The 17,750-nt window shown below is 41.0% G+C and overlaps 1 protein-coding gene across 2 annotated transcripts in view; it reads right to left on the reverse strand.

Annotated features, from left to right (window-relative positions):
* Positions 1 to 17,750, reverse strand: part of LOC137653572 (probable methylthioribulose-1-phosphate dehydratase) — a 126,920-nt gene that overhangs the window by 31,727 nt on the left and 77,443 nt on the right. For both annotated transcript variants that reach the window (XM_068387085.1, XM_068387084.1), the window contains exon 5: positions 753 to 863. In XM_068387085.1, coding sequence (XP_068243186.1) covers positions 753 to 863 — 111 coding nt within the window. The remainder of the gene's footprint in view (positions 1 to 752; positions 864 to 17,750) is intronic.

Genomic DNA, 17,750 nt, shown 5'->3' on the forward strand with positions numbered 1-17,750 from the left:
CTACTATCAGGAAAGGTCGCATATAAACAAAACATAAAAATTTATTTTTATATGTTTATAATAAATGGAAAGTTAATCGAAGAGGCCTAATAAAGGCGGAGAGATATAAAATATATAGATCTATAACGTGTTAAGCAAAATTACTAAAAACCTAAACACACTTCCGTCTAAGGGAAGGGTCGGCCATTTAAAAGTGAAAGAGAGTCCATACTCTCTTTGTCACCATAATTAAATCTATCCAAAACGAGTTCAAGTTTTGAGATGAAGATAAAACACCTGCATAGCGAAAGCTCAAAACTAGAATAGTGTACTTCACCAAATAGTTGTGAAAACAAATCCAGTTAGTAACAGCGTATTAGTAGGTCTTGCCGGTAGCCCGACAGAGAGAAAATTGGTTCTTTGTTTACTTGGAGTACTAAGTACCTGCTCGACAGATGGCGCTGTTGATGTACACCCCCACCTGCATAGCGATCGCTGGCGTATTTTGACCGTAGGTTTTTCTGTCGAGCAACAGAGTTGCAGCTTATATGATCACCGGCTAAGTTTAATATTGAAAATGAGTTATTGGAAAATCTGATAAATCTTCAATTTGTAAAAGTATAACATTGAACTCTTATAAAGCATCTCAATAATGCTTACCAGAAGTCTCTTTCCCAATATTCAGTAAAATTACAAAAGTTAAGCTTCACAAAAAATCTATCTTAAATTTCTCTGCAAGAATTGTACCCATGAAGAACACAATTCATGCTTACCTGTGACATACTATCAGCCAAGTCAGCTTCAAATGGAGTGTTTTCAATAATTGGAACGATTAATTCCTCGTCATATCTCATTTGACGGTCTTCTGATCCACATTTTATGCCCTGCCAAATATATTTGTAAGTAAATAATCATTAAACAAAGAACAGAATAAAGATCAGTATTTCAAATATGTAATTCTTAAAGTAAAATCAACTTTTCAATATAAACTCATCATGAATCTTACTCAATTTCTCAATCTAAAATGAATACATTGCCAAATATATACTCTATGGGTCCTTAAGTCAAAGGTAAGGAGGCAGGATATTTGATTGAAATTATGGGTTTGTACTGAAAAACTTTATTTTGCTTTTCAAAAATCATATTTGTTTTACAAAAAAAAACTATCCACATGATATAGGAGGGTGATCAAAGTGCTCAACTAAACTCCCAGAATCAGCTGATTAAAATGCAATTAGAAATATAATCTATAGCTCTAAAAGGCATCTCTTAAAATAATCTATAACTTGAATAACTAACAATTTGGAGAAACAAGGAAAACACAGTCGACTTGAAAACATGAGATCAATGCTGTGTCTAAAAGATTAAAGACATTATGGTGTACTTAAGCCTTGGTTATTGCCATTAGATGCTATATTGTCTCAATACTTTATACCAAAGGCCTAAATATATCTTAAGAGAAGAAATGAGGATTTTCTTTTTTCGAGGTAAATATGGGTACAACCAGGTTTCAAGAGAGAAGCAATATGAACATCAGGTGAATGTAGAAATAACAAATCTTATAATTCCGATTCTTTAAAATTTAAACCATGCTAAAGACATTACATTAAGAAGACTATACTGTATTTGTAATTCTATGGAGTACTCTAGTCCTGTGTAAGTGAGTGATAATGCGGTTTAGGACATAAGGATCTCCATGAGAAAAGATTATGAATATCTTGAACTTCCAAGATGAAAGTAAGTGTTAAAAAGCACAATATATCCCAAGGATAGACAAAAGGGGATTTTGATTAGGTATACAAATGTTAGACTACACAGCAAACTTTATTCCAAGCCTTTAAGGTGAATTGTCTGACTAAGAGAAACATTTCTCTCTTGGTAGTGCTTCCTGGGATAACTTGTAAAGAGGAAGAGTCTGGATAGGTAATCTATGGTTTGAATTATTGAAAAGAAAAGCCACCGAGATCTAATGGGCAAAGGCAAAAATCCTAATCACCTACAGAAGATGAAGAGTGATAAGCATGATCATAGGTACCAGGAGTTATATCCTTTACATAGGCCCATCTGCAAACAACATATCTATTGCCTCTTAACTACTGAGAGTGATTCATTTGCTGGCTACGCTTGAAGGTACCTAACCTCAGGATCATTGAAGATGATACAGCATGCATAAGTGTTGATGGCTCGATGGGGACCAGATGTAAACCCTTATTCACTGGAAGTGATCAATGATTAATCTTATCAAAATCTTTACACCTCACCAATACCTAGGATCATTACTAATCAAGAGAACAAGATGAACCTCAGCACACTCGGGTCTTTGCTTCTGTGACCCGGTGGGCTACGTGACGTTGAGTAGGGAAACATACTAGTAGATAAATTCTTGTGTAAGGCACAGACTACATGAGAATGGACAAACATTCAAAAAAGATACAAAATGGTGAGAGAGACTATTTTCCTTTCTAATGTGGTCAGTGCTTCACTAAGTCTGGTCCATGGAGGAGACCAAGAGCATCCAAGAACACACATTATTTGAAGAATAGTACTCTTTTATAGCAAACAATGGAAGAATGGCACCCAGAGAACCAGAAATCACAGTTAAAAGAGACAAAACCTGAAACCCTGAATAATGTCGTTGAGGCAAAAAGGAACTTGTTGGTCCTCTTCTGACAACAAGTTACCATGGGTCATAAAAGAATCCACAGCATGTCTCAGATGTGAATTGCAAAAAGCATAACTGACTATAACATGACTGACAGAGAAGGTTTGGGTCTTTGCCCAATAAAGATATAAAAATATTATAACCAAACCTTCGGAGAACTGGCAAGTCTGCTGTGGCATAGAAAAGAAATCTGTATAAACAAATCAATAAAACAAAACAATCTAACAGTCATAAAACCTAATTCTTAAACTAAAATGAACCATTCCAATACTTGCCTGTGCTGTGCGTTCTTTAATGGAAAACTTTGACTAAAACAAAAAATAAAAAAATTTTCCACATGACTTATGTGACACCATCTGTTCTGTGTCGACAGAGATTCTTGTAAACACTCCATCAACTCCTTCCCACCTCCATCAACTTAAATTCTCATTAATTTTTTAGTATTATAATTTGTGAAGAAAATCATATCCACTGTAAATAGGAGGTGGATGGGAACTTAGACATACCAAGGTTAGTTGAAATAACTAATTCTGGTTTAAAAATTACAATAATAACTCGGTTTATGCGTAACGGGGATACGAGCAAGAAATTTTAACCTGGTATACGAGCAAAAATTTCTGTTCATATTCACATTTATTGTGATAAAATACTAACAAAATTAGCATGCTGCATTGCATGGAAAACAGCCAAGCAGCACTCATAAGCCACCCATACTGTGTTTACATGGTTTTTATGCCATTTTGTTTTCCTTTGGCTTGCACCCCACACCCTGTTCAGACCTTAACTATTTCACTTGTTTAGTACTCGTACCAGTATCACCTTATGTTATCTTGCAAACATCTTTAGTAGTGTTCTTTAATAAAGTTGTGACTGCATGTTCTTTTATAGAATTGTGATCACTACTGTTAACTGTCAAAATAACAAAAACAGTACAGAGCAGCATCTAGCCAATAGCCACCTAAATGATCAAGAAATAAGGAAAGACGAGGTGAAAAAAGAAAGCATGATAAAAGCATGTCTGTGGTAGACCAGGTTAAAATGTACAATTGGACAGCATCCACAATAAGAACATTTGCGAAGAAAAAAATAATCAAAACGATGCTACAACAAACGTGTTATAGATAACGTTGAGAACTTGCTTCTCATCTTGATCAATGAGAAGTTAGCAAAAGATATAATAACCATGAACATAATTTGTAATTAAAGGATAGTTTTTGTAAGTTGACCTTGGTAAAAAGGAGCCAGATACATAAGCAGACAAAAAAAAAAGAAAATAAATAATGCTATCAATATTTCCTGCGATCATGATAAGCAACGTTTGTTGGGCTGTGAGTGTTGACCGCCTTATGACCATATATAATAGGGTGAGTAAAAGTGAATATGATACCATGTGTCCACTGATGGAAAAGACTATAATTGTTAAAGACCGATCTCCTTGGTTTGATGGGGAGACATAAAAAAAAAGGGAAAAAAAGACGCAAAAAAAGTAAAATCGGTTAAAATGACATATTTGGAAATAATTTATATTTTTCCCTAATACAAACTTGTAGTTGTTTACATAGGATATATCTTTTGGCAAAGCTGGAAGACAGTAGAAAGAAAATAAGAAGTGGCAACCCTACCTTCCTACTGTTGTGGGTTAGTAGGGGGTGGATGGGGGGTACCCCAGCCACCTATCTCTACCACACCTCACAGAGCTGCCTCACTTTTTGATTGCAGGCAAGACTTCAAGGGGACAGGAGATGGTGGGAAAATTTTGGTAAACAGCTACAGGTTTGTATCAGGGAAAAATACAAATTATTTCCAAATTTGTCATTTATTCCTGCACTAACAAACCTTCTGTTGTTTTCATAAAATGACTCACTCTTATGGCTAGCCATTGACTAGGCTTGTTCTAGAACAATGTTAGATTGCATCTTAGGATCAACATTGACACCTTGCTAATAAACCACAAAATGTGTTATTGCAGCCTGCGCAAAAGAATGAAGCGTTTATAGAAAATAGCATCTTAATGTCTAGATAAGTCAAGTTCTAAAAAGAGGAGTCTTACACAATAGACATTCCCAATGATCCCTTGCAAGGAAACATTGGGGACGTGAACAGTATAATTAATTATCATCTATACTCGGATTCTTAACTGCAAAGGTTGAAGCCAGCTTGCAGTGGACCTTAAGAGCTGTACCCCAAGAGAGGGAAAAATGAAGAGAGGAAAGCCAGACATACTCTCATTTATTCCAGACTTGGCCCAGATAACCAATGCCCTAAACTATCTCCTACTTGTCCATCAAGGAGCCTGAGGTATCTTAAGCCACTTGTTGTGCAGCCACCACAGCGCCGATAGTAAATGTACCAAGCCTTCTGTGGGTCACGTCTTTGAGATAGTGGGCGGTGAAGGTTGTTTGCCGCTTCAACACACTGCTTGTAACACTTGAGAAACTGAGTAACTTCTCTTAAATGCCATAAGCTCTAGGTCATTGAGCTGGAGGGTTTTGTTGGAGAGCAAACTCTATGACTTTATGAATCCAAGAGATTGTGTTTTTGATGACCATCCTCTCCGTCCTACCCGAGCTTACAAATAAGGCTTAGAGCTGGTGTCTTGTTGCTGCAGTACCTTTAAGATAATGTCTCAAACTCCTTACTGGGCAAAGTAACAGTTGATCTGGGTCATTGGCTACAGTACGGAGACTTGCTATCCAGATGGCCCCGAATATAGGATCCGTGACCGATGGATTTTGAGTCTTAGCAATAAACTCATGGACAAAGCTAAGTGTCACTTCCCCAATCCCCTTGAATGGGTGATGTCGTACGAGACCATATAGTTCACTAACTCTCTTTGCCGACTCTAATGCAAGTAGGAACGCTGTCTTCAAAGTGAGATTACGGTCCGTTGCATGGCGTATTGACTCGTAAGGAGGACCCTTAAGGACCCTCAGGACGCAAACCACGTTCCAAGGAGGTCTAATCTGCGACTAGAGGCAAGTGATCTCATAACTCTGTATAAGTAAGGAAGGCTCTAACGAAGAGGAAAGATCTACTCCATTCAATTTAAAGGTCCACTTGGCCTGGTATACTGCCGTGGAGTACTCACATAGATGTCTGGGGATTATTTTAGTAGCTTGTCACGAAAAACCTCTCTGTGAGAGGAAACGCTGGATAGTCTCCAGGCGTGAGGCCGAAGCGACTGGACGTTCATGTGATAGATATTGGCGTGTGGTTGTTTGAGTAGATCTGGAGGTGGAGAAAGTTCTGTCGGGTGATCTACTACTAGTTGCAGAAGGTCCAGAAACCATTTTGCATGATGCCATAGCAAAGCTATGAGGGTCATCATTAGATTTTTGGATGCTCTAGTCTTGTTGAGCAAGCCTATCATAAGACAAAACGGGGGAAAGGCATACATGTCGATGTTGTCCCACCGTTGTTGGAATGCATCCTGCCATAGCGCTTCAGGGTCCGGAACTGGGGAACAGTAAAGCGGGAGCCTGAAGTTCAGGGACATCTTGAACAAGTCCACAGTCGGGGAACCCCACAAAGTCAGGGCTTTGTTGGCTGTCAGAGGATTCAAAGACTATTTGGAACCCAATATCAGAGTTGCTCTGCTCAGATTGTCTGCGAGCTCATTCCTTTTGACCAGAATGAAGTGAGTTGTCAGTGTTACCAAATGATCTGCCCATCTTAGTATCTCTACTGCAAGATGGCATACTTGCTGCAAAAAGGTATCGCCTCGTTTCTTTAGGTAAGCCACTACAGCAGTGTTGTCGCTCATCAACACCACTGAGTGACCCACCAGCAACTGTTTGAACTATTTGAGAGCTAGGAAGGGTGCTCTCATCTCTAAGAGATTTATGTGCTGGTACCTTTCGGATTCAGACCAAAGGCCTGAGATTGTGTGTTGCAGCAAGTGGGGCTCCCACCCTTGTTTTGATGCGTTTGTGAAGAGCAACAAATCCGGAGGGACGAGAACTTGACCCTTGCAGAGATTTTCTTCTGACACCCACCATTGCCGATCCGTTAGTTGTTCCTGGCCCATTGGTGCTAGGGTGTTCGAAGACACAGTGTGCTGGTGCCACAAGGACTTGAGATGCCATTGGAGGGATCTTATCCTAAGGCGACCGTTGGGAATAAGACGGATCAGGGTGGTTAGATGGCCTAGGAGGCACAACCACTGTCGGGCTGCCATGTCTTCTCGTCTGAGGAAGGGACGAGTCACGTCTCTGTCTGTGTACTCCGTCATCTGATGGAAAGACTTTTTGTATGACTGTGTCTATTAACATACCGAGGTACACTATTATCTTTAATGGAAGCAAGTGACACCTCCTTGAGATTTATCACAATCTTCAGATTTTGACAAAACTTGAGAAGCATGGCTCGATGATGAAGAATGGTCATCTTTGAGTCTACCAGAACTAGCCAGTCGTCTAGGTATCTTAGGAGACAAATGCCGTTCTTGTGAGCCCATGTTGACACTAGGGCAAACATCGAGGTGAAGACCTGAGGTGCTGTTGAAAGACCAAAACAGAGAACCTTGAATTGATAGTGTCTTCCCTTGTGTATGAACCTTAGATAGTTTCTTGAAGACAGATGGATTGGGATCTGGAACTATGCGTCCTGGAGATCCAAAGTCCACTGGTTTTTCTGCTTAAATGAACGTGTCTGCCATCTCCATCCTGATCGGAGTTTAATGGACAAACTTGTTCAGGGGTGAGAGATTTATGATTGGTCTCCATCCTCCAGTCGCCTTTTTCACCAGAAAAAGTAGGCTGTAGAAGCCTAGAGCAAGACCTCTTTGAGAGTACCCTTCTGCAACATGGTTTGGAGGGCCAGCTACTTTGCTGATCCCTTCACATAGGAGCTTAGAGGAATTGGATTCTGAGTCAGAGGGTGGAGAGATTGTATGAAAGGGAGGTGATACCCTGAACTGACCACTGCGATTGTCTAGGGATCGGCCCCGTGATGCTGCCACCTCTGCCAGAGGCGTTGCAGGCATCCTCCCATTGGTGGTCTGATAAGAAGATTGCCCTCCCTAGCAGGAGCAGCCACCTCCTTTACCACCTTTCCTTCCTCTGAAAGACTTCCCACCTTTCTGGTCTTTGGACTGAAAGGGCTTCTTAGACACCTTAGTCTTTGATGTCGAGGGATGGGATGAGCTGGACTGATCTCTGGGGGGTCGAGGAAGCCCTCGCATAAGGCCGAGACTGATGACCTTGAGTCATGACTCTATGGAGGAGAGAATCCTTGGAGGATTTTCTCCATCTGTCAGCTGCTCGTTCCACCTCTTCAGGATTGAAGAGGGAAGTTCCCTCGAGGGTAGAGTTCCGAAGGCACGTCACCTCCACTTTTGACACCTGCTTGTGGAATCTTCCTATCACTGTATCCTTTCGCTTCAGAATCGCATTCCCCCATAAGATGACCGTGTGATACGAAAGGAATTCCAAGGTCCGGGTACCGGACATAAATAAAGATTCTACGGACCACCTGATCATCTCCCTGGAGAGATCCGCACAGCTAACAATGTGGCCCAGAGACACAAACCATAGATCGAGTGACAAAGCAGTCTACATGACATACCTCACGCCTCGCTCTATGTCGAGTAGCTCAAGAGGCAGAAAAGGATGCTCTCAAGGAGGCTAGTCTCTGCAGTGGAACGTTTGGTGCGAGAGATTCCACCGACGGGTCTGGAGTCAGGGTAGGACAAGGATCGTCCTGGATCTTGTAATACTTCCTTTAGAATACAAAAGGAAGTGGAACTTCCTTTAGAATACAAAAGGAAGTGGCAAAGATTGAATGGAAGACCCTGCTCTACGAGAGCTAGAAGAACCTGCTAACTGAGAGTTTTTTTTCTGGCTGCTTTAAGACCCTTTGACCAGGGAAGAGCTGCACTGGTCTTAGGTGGTTTCTGGGATCCAAGGATTTGATCCAGAACCACGTTCTTGCCTTCTTGTGGTGCAGAGCAGAGATCCGACAACTTGTTGAAGGTCCTCAAGCACGCAAGGACTTGCCAAAAGGCATGTTCCAACTCTTTGCACTCGGCTTCAGAGTGGAATTTCAAACTCGCCTCTTTATGGAGGAATTCTTTGTCCGTGTCCCTGAATTCATCTACCTCTGGACTTTCATCTGAGAAAGCCTGGGGTAGGTCAAAGTCGACATCTGGAACCTGAGATGGCCCTGCCTCGGGAGACCCCTTCACCTGTTCCTGTCTCCGAGCTTCCCTCACCTTGGAATTCTTCGGAACCATCTTGGAATCTTTTAGATTCCTTCCTATGAGGAAAATGTTTCTCGAGGACCGTAGTTTTTTAAAACACTTGTGGTTCCTTAGGCTTCTGTGGTTCGGGAGCCGTGATCTTTTCCTCCTCGAAGGGGAGAAATACAAGGTGTTGATCTGGAGGAACAACTTCAATGGGTTTGGGGTTAAAGGGGTGGATGGTAATCTCCCGAGGAGAACCAATGTCCCTGCTAGTATGTGGATGGATGGTATCTGCGAGTGGTGGCGTTACATGCTTCATTCTACTCCTCTACTTGGTCATCATCCTGTCACCTGATTTGACTGGTATTAAAGGGAGAGGTCCGGTAGGTGGGTCCGCTGCAGAGCCCTGTATCTCCGCCTTGGTGTTAGGTCGAGGTGGTGTTGGTCTAAACACCGAAGGAACAGAACTCTGAGCAGATCTTCTCCTCAGGTCAGAAGGAGCGTTCACCAAGTACGAGGATGACTTGTCCAGACATATACAAGGAGTCACTCGTGAACGAGGAGGAGGTTGGGCAGATGGTATGGGCAACCTCAGCGACTTTTGCAGAGAGGACACCAAGGTGTCAAACCAGGAAAGGAGCTCTCCAGTCTGAGACAAGTCGGGAGCTTCCTTAGCAAGTCCTGAAGGAGGAGACAGCCTCCTAGGATGTTGCTATGAGGGGCCAGCTTCTGGTGGAGGAAGAACCTTAAGCATCATGAGATGCTCTTTGGTGATGCGCACTGAGTGATTAGGAGAGATAGGAACGTTCGTGTACTTGTTGGGAGGTTCCTTAAAGCCTCTGAAAAAGGTACTAGCCTGCCGCTAAAGCTGTCAGTAGCAGAGGATATCGTTGGAGGAGTTGGATCCTCACTAGCTCATGAAACCGAGGTTTTAACCTGCGAGACGCTCACCTGTTCAGCAGTTGAACTTGCTGGGGGAGGCACTTCACTCGCGACAATGCGTGGATCGCACGTGGCCGCGTGCAACTTATTCGCAGAATCAAGAGATTTCCGCTTAATGCCGTGCAAATCGCGAGCAGAAGTCACTTTTTTTGCGAGCAACTGAGGGCAAGTGAAAAGTAAAAGGTCTCAGGAGCTCTTGTCTGAAGGGGGCACTCTGCTCACTTGAAGATTGGAGGAGTGGGGTGGGGGGTAGGAGCTCCAAGAGGGGGCAACGCACTGGGTGGGAGAGCGTTTGGGTGCAGCAGAGCTGATAGAAGGGTGTTGTGTAGGCGAACGCTTCGTAGACACTCCAGGCTTTGAAAGGCACTGGAGGTAATCTTAACAGAGGCTTCTCTACGGGTTGGTCTATCTCATTTCCTTGTCCAATCCGAGTTAGATTGGAACGAGGTTCAGGAGATGTAGCACCGAGCGCGTACCCCTACGATGTCCTCTAGAAGAGGGTCTTCTTGATCAGAGCCTTTAGAACGCTTAGATCGTAAGCGTCTAGTTCGCCCTCTAGAATGCTTGCCTTGTGATCGTGATCGTATTAATCACATGCTTAGTGTGAGACTTTGAGCGCGAAGCGTGTGATCGTGAGCGCGAGGCTCGAGATCGTGAGCACAAAGCCCGTGATCTTGATCGTGATTGCGAGTGTGACCACCATGATCGTGTGTCTCTAGAGGAGGAGCGAGAAGTGGAACTTACGCTTAAGCGTGAAGCTCTCGATCTTGAGCGGTGCACCCTAGATCGAGGGTGTCTCCTAAAAGAACTATGCCTAAACCATGATGACCTACGGATTTCATGGCATGAGAGCGTAGTGCTATCATGCGACGTCCATGAGATGAACGCTTAGATCGCGAAAGATCTCTTGAACCTCGTAAATGGGGTTCTGGCGAGTGTAAAACTCATAAAGATGATCCTCTTACAGGACGGGATGTCGTCACACGTCCAGGTGAAGGTCGAGCAGGTGAAGCGCTCATCAAAGAAGTATCACTGCGCTCACTAGGATCGTTCTGCCTGACCTTGTCAGATTGCTGGAGCAATACACGTGAGGTGGAACCATCTCTGTTGGAAGAAACAAGGTTTATGTTAGGGTTAAGCAGCGATGTCGCCCTAGTTTGGCGAGCGGGGACATCGTCAGCAGGAGGCTGTTGTAAGGGCGAACGAGAGCGATCACATCAATGCGTGGAGGGGCCAGGAGAGGGTGAAAGGTGGACTTCACAAAGGTCCAGGGCAGATGTTGTTGCCACAGGGGGACAGTTCTCTCCTCGTGCCATGCTGAAAGAGTTGCAGAAGTCTCTCTTTTGAAGGGGGAGAAGTACCCCAAGGTTGCCAAGGAGTAAGTCGGTCGGGGCTCCTACTCTACCAACTCCCAGAGGAGGGTGGGCGAGGAGGAGCTTTAGAAAAAGAGAAGCTCTTTTCCCTGCAGAGGCAGACTTCGGGGGGAAAAGATCTCTCTTAGCTTCATTTTTCCTGCGCTGATAGACAGACCACTCGTCGCAGAGTGAAGCCTGCTCGAAGCGATGCCCTCGCCAGGCAGGGCACAGCAGATGGGGGTTTGTGTCCACAGAGGACATGAAGGTGCTGCAAGGGAGACCTTCGCGACCAGGACAGGTACACATGGGAGAGTCAAAAGAAGGAGCACACTAACACCTGAAAAGAGAAAGGAAGCAAGTAAAGCAATGGTTGCATGTCTAATGGCGAGTCTTGGGAAGAGGTGGAGAGCGGACATGTCCGATGTCACCCAGCCAAAAGAGAATAGTGAGGCAGCTTTGTGAACTGTGAGTAGAGATAGGTGGCTGGGGTACCCCCAGCCACCACCTACCGACCCATAACAGAGGAAAGGTAAGGTTGCCATCTCGCATTTTTTTTCAGTCTATTGGCTGCCTTCCAGCTTCGCCGAAAGAGATATCCTATGTAAACAACAAAAGGTTTATTAGTGCAGGAACAAACTGAAAGAACATGGGAAGAATACAAAACTGCAATGGGCCAATATAATTACCTACTAAGAAGGAAAAATAAAAACTAATACTATGAGAGAAAGATCTGGGAGGCAGCAACAGACATGAATAAGTTATATCATCTCCTAAATGGTATAATGGAAATGTAAAAGGAAAAAGGCTACCAGAGGGGTACAGTGACCAGGAACTAGCATATAATTTTCTAGAATTCTTTATAAACAAAACAGAAAATATAACTAGATCACTTATAAATATTCAACATCAGATTAGAGCTACACCAAATACACAGTCAAAATTAACGAGATTCGATAAAATAACACAAGATGATGTCACCAGGATTATCAAAAGAGCAGGGAAAACAAACTGCAATCGATCCAATGCCAATATCTGAAGTAACTGGAGAAAGAAACTTTTCTAGTCTAGCTGATACAAGCATCAATGAGTGGTCCCCAAATCTGAGAAAATTACTATAGTTACACAGATTCTGAAAAGCCCTTTAGATTATCAGGAATTAAGCTTGTATAAACCTATTTCGAATCTATCCTTTATTTCAAAAGTGACAGAATACGTAATTCTTGAACAACTAATTACCAGTAGGCACTAGGAAGAAATAGAAGCTTTGCCAGACAACCAATCTACTTACATAAAATTATACTCTAGGAGATGGCTATCTGTTCTGTTGTACATTATATGCTGGAAATGATGGTTGAAAACAAATGTGGTACTTTATTATTGCTCGATCTTAGTGCTCCTTTTGACAACACTATGCATAAACTGCTACTTAATGATCTACGGTCCATCAGTATTGAAGATCAAGCTTTGGAATACCTAATAAGACTACTTGGTTGACAAAAACTACTGTATGCAAATTGGAAACTGATTCATCATAGCAACCATTAAATAGAAGGGTACCTCAGGGAAGTATATTGGGCCCAATCTTATTCTGTATCTGTGCTACTGGTCTGACAAAAATATTACAAAGACATGGAGTGAAGTTTAAACTATTTACAGATGATACACAAATTTCTTCTCCATAAAGGATATATACGACACTACTAAAACTAAACTGAATTCTTGCCAGTGTTAAGGAATGGATGACAATGAAATAACTAAAATCAAATTAAAATAAAACTGAGTTTACTTTAGTTGGAAAGAAAAACAGCCTAAGAAACTTGGGCAATATTCAGATAAACATAATAACACTGCCCAGATACCTGGTAAAGTTTGTGATTTAAAAGTATCTCTTGACAGTAACGTGTCTTTCATAATTCAAATAAATAATGTAGTAAATATTGCTGGCTATCATCTCGGAAACATTGCTTTTATAAAAAAGTACCTGCATGAACATTCTCTAAAGAAACTTGTAATAAAGTGTTATTACCAGGATTAACTACTGTAAATCCATTCACTACAATTTACCAAAAGTGCAACTTGAGAAATTACAAGTCAATAAATAGAGGCGCAATACTGATAAAAGGTGTCCCATCCCAAGAAAGGATCACTCCTACACTTATTTACACTGGCTGCCAATTAAAGCAAGCACTGAGTTCAAAATACAAGTAGGTACAATAGCCCACCAAGTTATCAGAACCGGACATACTAAATATCTAAGAGAATTGCTACATAGAATGACTGAGGGTCCCGTAGAGAGTAGGGTTCCCTTACAGTATAAGACCAAAAAAGCAGCAATTCAAAGTAAAAGTAAGTAAGAGTTTTGGAAAGAACTTTTTCACATCATCAGCTGCCTCAAAATCATCAATAAAGCCTGGGAAGGTGGTCACCTAAAAAACCCTCAATTCTGCATGGAGGAAACAGTGGCCAGAATGCGTTGCAGAACGCATTTTTGAGGGCTTGGAACCCATGCTGGAGCAGGAAGTTGACAATGAAATTGTGTCCTTCGGTGAGACAATGGGGTTGAAGGTGGACAGGGATGACATCAGCGATCTTCTGGACGAGCACAGCGACCAACTAACGAACGATGAGCTGTTGGAGTTGCCTAAGGAGCAGCAACAAGAGGTAGTGGATAACATTTCATTTAAGGAGAAGAAGGGAGACTGACAAACCTCTCACTGAGTGAAATGTTGAAAACGTGGGAAACCCTATAAAATTCTGTTGGAACACATCACCTAGATAAGGTTTCTACAGTACAAGCAGTGAATTTATTTACAGACAATGCGATGCCTCATTTTCATATCTTAAAAAGACAAAAAAACACTCATCTTTAGATAGGTTCCTGGTAAAAGTTGATTGAAAGAGTGTAAACTAAGACAATGAAGTATTCAAAAAACATAAACCAAGTGATTCAGTTACTAATAATGAACATTACTTAAGAGAGAGAATGGATACTTTATACAAAATCCTCATGGAAAGAGATTCTCACTCCAAGCAGTAAACCCCTCCTCCTCATCTTCTCTCATTTCCCATACACCAACCATGACTCCTCAGATATAAGGGGCAAGTTAATTTCTCAATATTCCTATCTTTATTGGGATTTTTAAATTTGTATTCCTTTTGGTAAGGGTTATATTTTGCTCTTACTATAACATTACAAACCTATAATAATGAGTGCACATGTGTATTTATGGATGTGTGAAATGCAGCCACCCACCCGTTGAGATACTACCGCTAGAGAGTTATGAGGACTTGACTGGCCACAGTACTACATTGGATCCTTCTCTCTGGCTATGGTTCATTTTCCCTTTGCCTAAACACATACACAGCAAATTGTCAGGTCTATTCTTTACATATTCTCATCTACCCCTCATCATAATCTCATCCGCATATGGCACGCTAGTAATCTCTCTTATAGTTTCATTTCTAATCCTGTTCTGCCATTTAACTCTCAATATCCTTCTGAGGGCTTTGTTCTCAAATCTACTGGAGATTGTTTCATTGTCATACCATGACTCATATCCATACAGTAACACTGATCTCACTAAATTGATATATAGTCTAATTTTTATATGTGATTTCAGGCAATTTGATTTCTAAATTTTACTTGACCTAGCCATTGTTTGATTTACTTTTTTCAATCTTTCACTATAATCTAATTCTTCAGACCCTGTATTGTAGACCATAGTTCCTAACTACTTAAATGATTCTACCTTATTAATCTTTTCTCCTTCCAATGATATTTCATCTTCCATTGCATACTCCGTTCTCATCATCTCGGTCTTTCTTCTATTGACCTTCAGCCCAACCTCATGTGATATTTCATGCATTCTGGTAGGCAAGCATTGCAAATCCTGTGGTGTTCTTCTAACAAGGACACCATCACCAGCATATTTTAGGTCTGCTAAATTCCTATCACCAATCCAGTCCAATCCTTCTCCACCATCTCTGACTGTTCTATGCATTACAAAATCCATGAGGAGGATAAACAACAAAGGTGAAAACACATTCCCTTGGAGTACTCTGCTGTTCACTGGAAATTCATTTGATAAGACTCCAATAACATTAACTTTGCACCTGCTATGCTCATGAACAGACTTAATCAAATTTACATATTTAAGAGGAATTCCATAATAACGAAAGACTCTCCACACAACTGGCTGGTGCACACTATCAAAGGCTTTTTCATATTCCACAAATGCCATGAAAAGGGGATTTCTATATTCTACGCATTGCTGTACAGCATGTCTCAAAATGAAAATTTGGTCAATGCAACTTCTACCTTTTCTAAATCCTGCTTGTTCATCTCTCAGCTTTTCATCAATCTTTCTCTCCAGCCTCTTTAGAATAAGCTTACTACATATTTTATAACAACTGACATAAGTGTTAAACCTCTGTAATTATTGCAATCAGTCAGGTCCCCTTTTTTTGCTATTTTCACCAACCCTCCTAACTCCCATTCATCAGGTTTTGCCTCTTCATGCTACATTCTACAAAATAATCTTGTAAGTAGTCTGGGAGTCACTTCATTTTCGGCCTGTTTCATCTCGCCAGTTATTCCATGGCATCCCGGGGCTTTCTATCTCTAGTTTTTTGAGGATAGCTTCGACTTCAAACACACTGAATTCATTCATGGGAACATCAATGGCTTCATCAGCTTCGGGTTTATCAATCAAATTATTCCCTTCATATCTCCTATTCATAACCTCACTAAAGTGTTCCACCAAATGTTGTGTTTCTTCATCTTCTGTTGCTACAACAGAACCATCTCTTTTTGATGGTTACATGCTTCTTCTTCTTTGCCCCAGTCAAGATGTCATTAATAATTCTATGAGCAATTTTTACACCATTGCCACTTCCTGAATTCATAGCTTTGTCAGCCTTATCTGCTTTACTGGTGATCACTACCAATATCTGCACCTCTATAGCTTCTTACATTTCTCAGTCTTCCTTCTCTCTTTATTAATGGCAATGTGACTTTTGTACCTGCCACATGGTGAAGTCCATGTATACTTGTGGATGTTCTTGTGTTGAAAAAGAGTACCTCCAATGACAAGATTGTTCGCTGAACAGAAACTTATGAAATATGCTCCATTTTCATTTGCAACTTCGCCACGACCCTCGACACCCATCACGTTCTCTATCACTTGATTATTTCTTCCAACTTTAGTAATGAAGTCGCCAATCAAAATTTTCATATCTCTCTCAGGGATTTCATCTATTACCCTCTGCAGTTCTTCATACTATTCATCTTAACTTTCTTCAGGGGAATCATTTATTGGGGCATAGCAAACTATAATACTCATATTGCACTGCTTTGATTTGAACTTTGCTATTAACAATCTACTATTTACAGCTCTCCAAAGGGTTAATGCCTTTTCTGCTCTTGGTGTCATCATTATTCCTACCCCTTCTCTTCCAAATCCATCTGATCTTCCTGAGTAGATATATATAGTGCCTTCATCTAAAGTTTCCTTACCAATCCCCTTACAGGGCCAAGATATCCAAACTATATTTCATAAATTCACTCTCCACTTGCTGTAACTTCCCAATCTGCTTCATGGTTCTAACATTACAATTACCTATTTTCATTTTTTTTTCACTATTTATAAACTGGAAGATTCTTAACACCCCGCTAGGCCTGGCACTAGGGGCCATTCTGTCATCTTCTCTTTCCATGACTGACTAAATCCATAGAGGATTCATTGGCTAGATACATCAAAGGACATTCAGTTCCTTGTGATACGCAGTGCCTATCTAACTTAGGCAAGTGACCCCTGCCAGTCCATACTAATTCTAGTAAGATAAACAGCAAGGCATCAAGATTTTGTCCTGCGCCTTAAACCCAATCCATCACCCCGCTGCCAGTGACTTTATTGAGATTTTTGGGGGGAAATTTCCTCAACACCCAAAGCTCTCATTACTCCACCAAGTTGTCCATCCGCTTATACCAATATAACCGTTGGCAAACATGGATTGCTAAGATTTACCGCCTAGCACAGTATAGGACTGTACAGTATGTATATTTCAACAAAATTACCTGAAGTTCAAATGCTTAATCCAACATTTCCCAGATAGAAGGGACAGTGGTAGTCATTAAAAAATAGGATAAATATATGATTAGTCATGTATTTAAAATTTTCCAAAGAAAATATCTTTGACCCAAATTTGGTGGTACAGTAATTAAACAATGGTCTATACAAAACCTCATCCTTACAGTGCTAAATAAGGATGCGCATTAATAGTAGTGGCAATTAGACTTGCACCTTTACCTAAAAATCAAAAGTATACATAACTTGAGACTATACACATAAATAATAACCTAACTTTTAACTTTCATAGTCTGAACTAGAAAGTTGAAATTTTCATAAAAAGAAAAAAAATCAACTAACTTACATATTCCTTTCCATCCTGTTTAGTTTAGGCGTCAAGGATCAGTTTTTATCAAAATTTATAGTATTTACGACTCTAATATTATGCTTTTTCCTTTCAATCCCAGTACCTTAAACGAATCCTACTCAACTGTTTATGAGAATCCACGATAGAGATCTTTAACCCCTTTGCTAAGGTGATGTCATTATTCGGCAAAAACATG

This window comes from Palaemon carinicauda, chromosome 14 (assembly GCF_036898095.1).
Source record: "Palaemon carinicauda isolate YSFRI2023 chromosome 14, ASM3689809v2, whole genome shotgun sequence".
NCBI classification, from domain to species: domain Eukaryota; kingdom Metazoa; phylum Arthropoda; class Malacostraca; order Decapoda; family Palaemonidae; genus Palaemon; species Palaemon carinicauda.